At 33.4% G+C, this 12,500-nt stretch overlaps 1 protein-coding gene across 5 annotated transcripts in view; it reads right to left on the reverse strand.

Moving 5' to 3' along the window:
- The window catches only part of LOC149130841 (anosmin-1-like), a 779,297-nt gene that overhangs the window by 163,866 nt on the left and 602,931 nt on the right, over positions 1 to 12,500 (reverse strand). For all 5 annotated transcript variants that reach the window (XM_089343749.1, XM_089343751.1, XM_089343746.1 and 2 more), the window contains exon 3: positions 4,445 to 4,504. In XM_089343749.1, the coding sequence (XP_089199875.1) occupies positions 4,445 to 4,504 (60 nt within the window). The remainder of the gene's footprint in view (positions 1 to 4,444; positions 4,505 to 12,500) is intronic.

Genomic DNA, 12,500 nt, shown 5'->3' on the forward strand with positions numbered 1-12,500 from the left:
GGCTTTGGTCGGTCCGAGGCTACAGTAGAAGACACTTACCCAAGGTGCCACTCAGTAGGACTGAACCCAGAACCATGTGGTTTGAAAGCAAACTTCTTACCGCACAACTATGCCTGCATCTTTTAAATACACCCTTATATATGTATCTATGTATATATATGTATCTATGTATATATATGTATCTATGTATATATATGTATCTATGTATATATATGCAAATATTCTTTCAAAATACTTTTCTTTTAATTTTTCTAAAATTTAATTGTTTTCCATGCTTACAGTTGAAAAAGTGTCAATGACTGAAACTGGTACCGAAATGTCTTTTATAAAATTATTTTAGCCTTTTCTACCTTGACTTTTTTTCCATATACATACATACATACATACATACATACATACATACATACATACATATATATATATATATACATACATACATACATACATACACATGTATACAATAACCTTCTCTCAGTTTTCTTCTACTAGATCTACTGGTAAGGTTTTAATCGGCCCAAGGCTATAGCAGAAGACACTTTCCCATGGTACTACGTATCGGGACTGAGCCCGGAACCAGTTGGTTAGGAAGCAAGCTTTTTACGGTATAGACACGCGTGTGGTAGGTGAGTGAGTGAGTGACGGAGATAGATAGATAGATAGATAGATAGATAGATAGATAGATAGATAGATAGATAGAGAGAGAGAGAGAGAGGATAAAGAATTTAGTTATATCAAATATAAGAGCTTGGATACGAAATACTAAGTATGTATATATGTGGACATGCAAAATGAGAGAAAGCAAAAAGTGGAGACTCTCCGATGATGAATATTTAAGGATAAATATTTTGATATTTATATTAATAGGTCTGACTTACACAGAATAAAAACGCCAGAGAAAATTGAAGGGATGGACCAAAGGTGTTATAAGTTTAACAACTGCTCCTGGGGGCTCAGAGAACCATGATAAATTTGGCAAGTGTAGTTCTTCACAATATGTGACCGTAATGGATACAATCAACATTGAATACGACGAGCTTTATATTTCAGATCTTAATCTAGAGAAGTTCAAAGGTGTACTCTGAGTAAATTGGATCTATCAATATAAATATCTATATATTCATACTTAAATATGCATCGTCTGAAAGTATCCAGCTTTTTCTTTCTCTCGCTTTGCATGTATACATTTATACATATAGACATATTGTGTATATGATACCCGAATTATTATACTTAATATATTTGATTAATTTGTTTAGTATATCTAATTTGTTTATCTGCATAATTGCCTCTATATCTGCTCAATTTCATTCCCCTTATAACCGTTCTTTACCCTGTAGAATCGATCCCATGTAAAGATATCGGAGTGGAGGCGCAATGGCCCAGTGGTTAGGGCAGCGGACTGGCGGTCACAGGATCGCGGTTTCGATTCCCAGACCAGGCGTTGTGAGTGTTTATTGAGCGAAAACACCAAAAGCTCCACGAGGCTCCGGCAGGGGGTGGTGGCAAACCCTGCTGTACTCTTTCACCACAACTTTCTCTCACTCTTACTTCCTGTTTCTGTTGTGCCTGTAATTCAAAGGGTCAGCCTTGTCACACTGTGTCATACTGAGTATCCCCGAGAACTACGTTAAGGGTACACGTGTCTGTGGAGTGCTCAGCCACTTGCACGTTAATTTCACGAGCAGGCTGTTCCGTTGATCGGATCAACTGGAACCCTCGACGTCGTAAGCGACGGAGTGCCAACACACAAAGATATCGGAGTCTAAGTTTTAATCATTTGAGTACCATTAAGTATCTTGTGTTCTACGAATTTCTGGATCTCTCTCTCTCTCTCTCTCTCTCTCTCTCTCTCTCTCTCTCTCTCTCTCTCTCTCTCTCTCTCTCTCTCTCTCTCTCTCTCTCTCTTACATCCACACACACATCCACACATCCACACGGAGACATATCTATAGCCACATGTGCACACATATATCTTTACAACCGTGAGAACTATTTTCCTTAGAAAATACTTTTGCTGATGTTTGCACAATAATTCAAAAATCATAAAGGAGCACAATGCTGATGTCATACTTAATATCCATCCCCTGAACACCCATTTTAATATATATATATGTACATATGTATGTATATGCTTGCGTGTGTGTCTGAGTGCGCGCGCGTTTGTGTGCTTACGGAAATGAACGAGTGACTGCTGAAGCGAGAGATGATTGGTTTTTGCGCGGTAAAGAAAACCGCTTTCAGTTATAATAACGTTGACTGTTCCCTGGAGAATGGATTGCAAATTAAGTATTTCAAACCGAAAAATTATATATACACACGCACACACATAGATATGCATACATATATACATACGTGCATATATATATATATGTGTGTGTGTGTGTGTCTGTGTACGTGTATGGCTATACACATATATGTAGACATCTGCATTTATATGCACACACACACAAATATATATATATATATATATATATATATATATATATATATATAGGCATATGTCAAGTGACAAATAATAGTGAATATTTACTTATGAAAAACCTCAATGCTGCTGATAGGTTCAAATTTGCTACATGTAGGTTTTGCCTGTCAAGGAATATTGAATTCATTACGCACTGTGTTTGTGGATGCATATATATATATTTTCATATATATATATATGTGTGTGTGTGTGTGTGTGTGTGTGTAAATATTACATATTTGAATATGTGTATATATGCATATATACATGTTCTATACAGTATGTGTGTGTGTGTGTGTATATATATATATATATATATATATGTATATATACATGTATATGTATATCTTTTATCATTTACTTGTTTCAGTCATTTGACGGCGGCCATGCTGGGGCACCGTTTTGAAGGGCTTTAGTGGAACGAATTGACTATAGTACTTATTCTTTTAAAAGCCTCCTATTTATCATATCGGTGTAATCTACCGAACTGCTATGGTACGGAGACATATACACACCCTCACCGGTTGTCAATTCGTGGTGCGGGAGAAACACAGACACAAACACACACACACACACACACACACACACACACACACACACACACACACACACACACTCATACACACGCACACACATATATACGACAGGCTTCTTTCAGCTTCCCTCTACCACAAGACTTTGCTCAGCCCAAAGCGATAGTAAAAGACACTTGCCCAAGGTGCCGCGATGCGTGATCATGTGGTTGGGAAACAAACGTCTTACACACAGCCACACCTTCCTCTATATCACGTGTTTGTGTATGTGTGTGTGTGTGCGTGCATGTGTGTATATATATATATATATATACACACATACATATATGTATAACTGAAAAGTATACAACAAATTAAGGCAGGTGCAAGAAAAATAAAGAGGATGCAACAGAAGAGTAGAAGACGTCTTTGATGTTTCGAGCCTTCGCTCTTCTTCAGAATCAAACGATGAGACAAAATACGAGGAAATACCCAAAAGAAACCGGAATTTTGCAATATTATTTTATTCACTTAGTTTTACATGTTTACCCGTTTACCACCTTCAAAGTATTCTGCATCTGAAGCAATGCATCTGTCCAGACGCGTTTTCCGCTGTTGGAAGCAGCCCTGGAACTTTTACGACGTAATAGCTTTTAGCGCCCCCGTAGTCTTTTTTCTTCACCTCTTCCACATCTGCAGATTCCGTAGTACCAGCTTTCATCAGAAGTGATGACCTTCGAAAAAAAGATCCGGATCAAATTCCAGATTTTCTTGCAATTCAAGAAACGCATTCAGTCTCTACTACTTCTGATCTTCCGTGAGCAAACGAGGCACAAATTTTGCTGCAACCCTTCTCATTCGCAATTCCTCGCTTTAAATTCGTTTGCAGGAGCACCAAAACACGCCAGTCATATCAAAAAGTTCGTCAGTTTTTCGGTGACGGTTCTACAAGATCAGCTCATGAATTTTGGTGAGGTCAACGGTTGCCCTGAATGAGGTCGGTCATCAAGCGACATGCGACCATTCCTAAAGCGTGAAGACCATTCGTAAACTTGTATTTTGCGTCCTTGTAAGCTGTTTGAAGCATGGAAACTGTTTCGACCGCCGTTTGTCCCAACAGAAAACAGAATTTCGCGGAAACACACTGTTCCTTCGTTTCACCCATCGCAAAAATCGACGAACAGGGAAGAAGCGCTGCAAAGCAAAGAAACACCACGTGGCAGTAGGACCAGAGAGAATGCCGCCGGTCGGTAGACTGTTGCCTGAAGATCGCATAAAATGGCTTCTAGCGGCGGAAGGCTGAACTACCACGGGATTATCTCACAGAGAACATTTCCGGTTACTTTTGGGTACCCCGTCTGGCAACATACACATACACATACATACATACATAATACTCAGGCACATACACGCACACACTCACACATGCATATATATATATGTATGTATATGATTATAGATGGATACTTACATCACATTTGCTTTCACAGTCTGTTAAAACACCTCCAGCCAGGCTGCATGGCTTCATACACTGAAAGAGAAGCAGAGAGAAATAGAAATAAACTTACAACAAATAAACAAGACATAGTAATTACTTTAACACGAAACAAAGCCTGGTTGTAGCGTGAGAGGAGGTGAAGCAACCACAACGACACAAACAATAAGGATCCTTTCTACTAAAGGCGGCACAAGACCTGACATTTTGGGGGAGGGAGTTAAGTCGATTACATCAACCCAGTACTCAACTGGTGCTTAATTTATCGACGCCGAAAGGATGTAAGGCAAAGTTGACCTCGGCAGAATTTGAGCTCGGAACATACAGACGGACGAAATGCCTTTCTCCCACGCTTTCTTATTATGTAATATATATAAAGATGAATTAAATATAGAGATATTCTATTGACAATTCAATAATTCATTTATACAACAATATTATATTAAATACTATTAATATAATATATAACATAAATAATTATAAAAACTATAAAAGGCTAACAAATTGTTTCGACATATATAATTTTTCTGATTTGCACAATCATATTTTCATTATATATAAAGTAACTTCAGGGTATTGCTTTAGAAAAAGACGAAATTCCGTGAGAAAGGACGGCTTGATTGTTAAAATTTCTAAAGCCAAGACCCTGAAATGAACTTTATATATAACGGAATTGCGATTATGTATATATATATATATACACATGAAACCGATGATAGCCCTTAATACACAAATAAAGAATCCTTATCCACCAATACGGTGTTGAGCACTCAATTACAAAATTTACGTGTGTGTATATATATATATATATATATATATATATATTTCGTTTTGGGATTTGGTTTGCAAGATTCTTTATGTGAGTTCTTTATTAACAATAATATTCTTTATCAACAATAATATTAGGGATAAAAATCCAAATTTACAGGTGAAAACTCAATTTTCATCGATGAGTTCATGAACCTTGGTTCTTTTCTCTAAAACTATATATATATATATATATATATGTATATATATATATATATATATATATATATATATATATATATATATATATATATATATATATATATATATATAAGAAAGAAAGATTTCGAGAGAGAGAGAGAGAGAAATTTAGAGAGTTAGAGAGAGAGAGCGAGAGAGGGTGATAAGAGCGCGAGGAATGTATAGATATGCACACATGCACACTTGTAATATGTTATATATCTGTTCCAGCTCTGCGCTTTCGACGTTCAAATGCCGCCTTCTCAACGATAAAGAGTTACACACCTGTCAAGAGTCACAGCACGACATATACTACCATATATTGGAAAGATAGTGTCTATGGTTCCATTAAAAAGAACGACTGCCACCATTTAAATACACACACATGCACAATCACTCACACACATACAAACACACAGGGACACACACAGAGACACACACAAACATGCACACATACACATACAGATACACACACATATCTACACGTATATATATATGTACGTATGCCTATACACGTGCGTGTTTGTATCTATATATATGGCGGTACATGCATATTTATAAACACATACGTATATATATATATATATATATATATATATATATATATATATATATATATATATATATATATATATACACATATACATATATATATATATATATATATATATATATATATATATATATATATATATATATATATATATATATAAATATATGTATATATATATATATATATATATATGTATATATATATATATATATGTATATATATAAGTATGCATATAGATATATATGTATATATATATATGCATATATATATATATGCGTATATATATATCTATATAAACGTACATATATACATATACACACACACATATGTATATGCATACATATATATATGTTGAGAGAGGAACGCATTTATTATAATAAATGGCAAGTGATGTGGCAGGCAAGGCAGACTGTACTCAATGTTACATTGAGTATATATATATATATATATATATATATATATATGTTTATATGTAGTGTGCCAAGATGATATACATATATATATATATATATATATATATATATATATATATGTATATATACTCTATATAACATATATATACCCTCCATATAGCAGATATATATTCTCTGTATAACATATATAGTACATGCGTATGTGTGTGTGTGCCTATCGGTATGTGTATGTGTGCATATATATATATATATATATATATATATATATATATATATATATATATATATATATGCTGTAGTATAGTGGTTGAAGTTGACTAGTGTTCCGTAACTTTAGGTTTCATGTCAACTACGGTAATCATCAGATCGATTTTAAGCGAATAATTTTGATTACTTTCACCTGCATGAAACTTAAAGCCATGGAACACTAATCAGCTATTACCACTCTGTTATGTATATGTGTATATATATATATATATATATATATATATATATATATATATATATATATATATATATATATATATATATAGATATATGCATATATATATATATATATATATATATATATATATATATATATATATATATATATAGATATATGCATATATATATACATATTCATATATATAAATATATATATATGTATATGTATACGTATATTTATATATATGTATACATATATATGTGTGTTTATACACGCATATATACACATATATACATACGTATACGCATGGATACGATAAGAGAGATTTGTGAGAAACTGGAATGTGTTTTTGTATGTTTATTTCTATGTACGTTTCTGTATATAGTTATAATATGCGTATTTATATATATGTCTATATATGTGTGTCTGTGTGTAAAACTATAGGGTCCTGTGCATATACGCATTTATGAGTATGGCTGCAAAAATGCGTATGAATATATATATATATATATATATACATAGAAACTGACTTATTGTTATGTGTATGCGTGTCTACTTGTGAATATGTGTGTGTGTGTGTGTGTGTGTGTGTGTATCTGTGTGAGTGTGTGAGTGTTAATGCATATCTGTATGTGTTTGTATCAATGTCCCAAAACGTATTCTATCAAGAAACTTCTTCTTGTCATTTATTATTTTAAAACACATAGGCGCACTCATACACATATGTACAAACATACGCGTTCACAGACGCACGTGCACACGTAGATAAATGATAAACTCAAGCACAGTCACACTTAGGAAAAAATATACACACATGCTCGCACATATATACACACATATATATATATACACATATATACAAAAATACGCTTCGAAGCAGAAACTTCGAAGGCACTGTTGCCCTTTTGCAATAATATAAAATACGTCAAAAAGCGCATCAAAGGGCCATCCCGAGTCATACGATTACTAAGCCGCTTTCTGGGTTCTGTGGTGTATATATATACATGTATATATATATATATATATATATATATATATATATATATATATATATATATATATATATATATATATACACATACACATATACATACATACATACATATATATATATATATATATATATATATATATATATATATATATATATATATATATATATATATATATATATATATATATATATAAGGGGTCGACATTAGATGCTTCACCAACATACTGAAAATTTAGAAATAGCAGTCAAAGAACTACTGATTCCAAACTACAAATATCGCCATCCGTTAGAGAAAAAATTTGTAGTTTGGAATCAGTAGTTCTTTGACTGCTATTTCTAAATTTTCAGTATGTTGGAGAAGCAACTCAATGCTAATCCCTGTATATTTATGATGACAAATGGTTTTACCGATAAAGGTTTTTTTCATACTGAACTACTTGGCAAAATTGTTAATTAATAATTTTATTACTAATTGGCAATTCCCTGCCCTATATCTGTATATATATATATATATATATATATATATATATATATATATATATATATATATATATATATATATATATATATATTGCCCCCTTGAGAGGAAGGTGCTCTGGCGCAGGGTTAGTTGTTTTTGTCATATATACGACGGGCTTTTTTCAGTTTCCGTCTACCAAATCCACCCACATGCATATATGGGTACAGGACGTCACCAACGGTAAACAATATGAAATATGAAAACAAATGAGTTCGATACACAAACAACGAGAGAAACAAATGGAAAACAAGACAAATAACATAAAGAATGACCCTTTATCAGTTGTCGGCTGTCTGTGTGTTTAATTGCATCACTATCTCCGTTCAAATATATATACTATAAACGCACACGTGGCCATATATGTATTGAAATAACACTGTCCAGTTAATAACGAAATTTTCTCATATCCGCACACGCACACACGTAGATACGCTCACACACAGAGAGGCACATATATACATACAGAAATGATAAACCTATTCGATTAAAGAGAATATTATACCCTTAAATACCCCAGCGTATTACTGTTAAGATTTCTATTTGTAATCATTTTTTAAACATTTCACTAATTAATTAATCATTTTCTTTCATGAAATAGTCATAGTTCGAGTAACGTTTTGATCGGCGAAGGCTATCGATTATTTATCTATTGAAGTAATGTAATAATGATGGAGATAATTATCTGACGAGAATTTAATAATTTAATCCACTGTAAAATTTTAGAGAAAGTCATTCCAAAAGTCGATTACAACAATTTACATATTTTTGTCGGGTATATATATATATATATGTATTTATGTACGTATGCATATATATATATATATATATAATTCCTTGTTTTTTGAACAGTGAAACTTGAAGTAGATAAGGCTATAAATAATAGCTTTCAGGAGAGAAAGTGGGAGACAGATAGAAGAGAAGATAACAAATGTTCGAAAATTAGAAACAATATTTTATAGCAGATAGATTCCACTCTTTGATAAGGGCTAACAATTCCTTTGGTGTGGGTGTGGATAATTTGGTTTGTATAGATATATAGGATAATTTATATCTGACGTCTTAAGGAGAAGACTGTTCCTCTCTGCTAGCTTTCATCTGTTCAGAGACGATATCTTGGCGGTTATCTCCATGCACAAATAATTATATTTTAGATACGTTGTGAAAGGGTATTACTCTGACATTCAAATCTCTTGGTTTTAAGATTAAACTTGTAATAGGTATTTTCCCGATAATCATAAGGAACTTCGTATGAAAAATTTGGAAAATCTAATGCGAAACTTACTTTCATAAATAGAGGAACTTGCCAAACCATTGGTTTTTAAGAGATTGTAAAGAGCAAATGCAGAAATCTTCGAGGAAATATTATTGTAGTATGGTCCCTCACTATAATGAAGCTATTGAGCGAATTGGCTTAAAGACAAAAACATTTAGAATCCACCGCTGTGTCCCCTAAAAAGAAGGAAAGACAGAGAATCTTGGTTAGGTTCACAACCCTTTCTTATTTCAAGTTAAATTGAAAGAAGTAAGGACTTCTACTGATTGACATTTCCCACCGACCCATACGTATAGAAAATTTCTTTAGTAGGGATAACCTGAAGAATACGTTTCGCTACATTCTTAGCAGGTGGGGCCTCATTTTAGTGATGCCGTCGAGAGGTAGGCCCAGAAACGACGCGCATTCTCCCCTGATGACCCCATAAACGTGCTAGCATCTGCTATACGGAGCTTTCATCTGGTAGCACTTGCATCTGCAAGTTGTTTGAAAAAATACACACATATATATATTTATATGTGTGTGTATGTACACCCACACACAGAAACACAGACACACACACATACATACATACATACATACATACATACATACATACATACATACATACATACACACACATATACATACATACATACAAGCATACACATATACATATCTAGAAAGATAAGGATAGACAGAAAAAAGGGAAACATTTCTAAGAAGTGTATTTGTTGCAAAATTGTGAAAAACTTGGTTGCAAAAAGTCTGAGAAAATGTTGAGGTGGAACATACGCGAAAATACATGATTTTGTCGATGACGATGATGATGATGGTGGTGGTGGTGATGATGATGATAATGATGATGATGATGATGATGATGATGATGATGATGATGATGATGTGGTGGTGGTGATGATGGTGATGGAGGTGGTGATGATGATGATGATAATGATGAAGGTGATAGGATGATGGTGATTATAACAATGATGCTAATGATGATGATAATTGGGATAATGATGGTGATGATAATGTCACTGCTGTTGATTATGATGATGATGAGGATGATGACGATGGTGGTGGTGGTCATGATAGTGTAGGTGGTGGTAATGATGATGATAATGATGATGATGATGATGATGATGATGATGATGATGATGATGATGTTGATGATGATGATGATGATGATGACAATGCAGCTGCTGCCTATGTTGATGGTGGTGGCGATGACAATGATGACGATGACGATGACGATGACGATGATGGCGGTGATGATCTTTGAATGAGTAGGGTAAGGAGTGACTAATGGTGTGTAATGATGAATGATTGATATATAAAAAGAGTTTGTTTTGATAATGGTCGTGGTGGCGGCGGTGGAGGGAGTGGTTGGACATGACGATGATGTGTGATGATGATGATAATGATGATGATGATAATGATGATGATGATAATGATGATGATGATGATAATGATGATGATGATAATGATGATGATGATAATGATGATGATTAAGTTACCATTGGAGATCAAATAAATTATTAACGATTATAATTATCATTGTTCTAGAAGTAATAGTCGGAGTAATGCATTTTATCTCTCTGTATCAGCCTGTCTGTCTAACTACAACTCTGTCTGTCTGTCTATCTATCTACTTCTGTGTCTGTCTATCTATCTACTTCTGTGTCTGTCTATCTATCTACTTCTATGTCTGTCTATCTACCTCTCTGTCTGTCTGTCTATCTATCTACTTCTATGTCTGTCTATCTATCTACTTCTGTGTCTGTCTATCTATCTACTTCTATGTCTGTCTATCTATCTACTTCTATGTCTGTCTATCTACCTCTCTGTCTGTCTGTCTGTCTGTCTATCCATTTATGTATCTATCTATTTGTCTATCTATCTATGAGCCTACATTCACACACACACACACACATACATATAAGTTTCTTTCTTAATCCTAATATTTTGAAAAAAATCTGTCTCTAAATATTATAACCGTACCGAGTAATTTAACCATAACACTATACTCTAAAAAGTTCTCTTCTTACTCCTAGCATTTTGAAAAAAATATTTCTCTAAATATTATAACCATTTCCAAAAGTAATTTTCTAAACAAAAACATTTTGAAAAAAATCTTTCTCGAAGTATAATTGTATCAAGTAATTTAACCATGACACGTGCTTCATAACGTTTGGAACTGAAATACGTATTGAACTCACTCCCCAATACAATATTATCTCTCGTAACTCTCTGCCATAAAAATGTTGGAAACTTAGTATTTTTTCAGATATTAATAAAATTTGTCGAACCTGTTTTCATGTTGTCGGCCGTCGGAGCTATGGAAACTTAGCGCACTGCGATTGCATGAAAATAGATTCGACTAATTTTATTATAACCATAAAAAATACTAGATTTCAAACATCTCTTTGGTTACATACGTTCAGAGCAATTCCAAACCATAAAAATCGCATTTTAAAATAGTGTTTAGCGACAGTGGTGAAATTTCCCTTCAAACTACGAACAAGAGTTTAGATATGTACCAGCTACTACAAATAATTGATTGTACGAAAAGTAAGGCCCTACGTACATCAAATTGTCTTTATATTAAGTGGCTGCAGAAGAATTATCGTTGAACTTTTAAAAGGTAATTTTATTTTTGCCTACGGCCAGCAATATGCTGGTTGTTCAAAGGTTGGAAATGAAAAGCTATTCCCCGAATGGGAAGACCAAAAATGTTGTTTGTCATGCAGCTTTGCAATAAGTTCCAAATAGACAAATTATATCATTGTCTTGATGAAAATTGTTCATTGCTTGTAAAATATTGTTCAAGTTTAATGAAATTTAATATGTACTCAATGCATGAAGTGTCATTGTTGGGACCAAGGC

Source organism: Octopus bimaculoides, chromosome 27, assembly GCF_046866305.1.
Source record: "Octopus bimaculoides isolate indiv1 chromosome 27, ASM4686630v1, whole genome shotgun sequence".
Classification (NCBI taxonomy): Eukaryota; Metazoa; Mollusca; class Cephalopoda; order Octopoda; family Octopodidae; genus Octopus; species Octopus bimaculoides.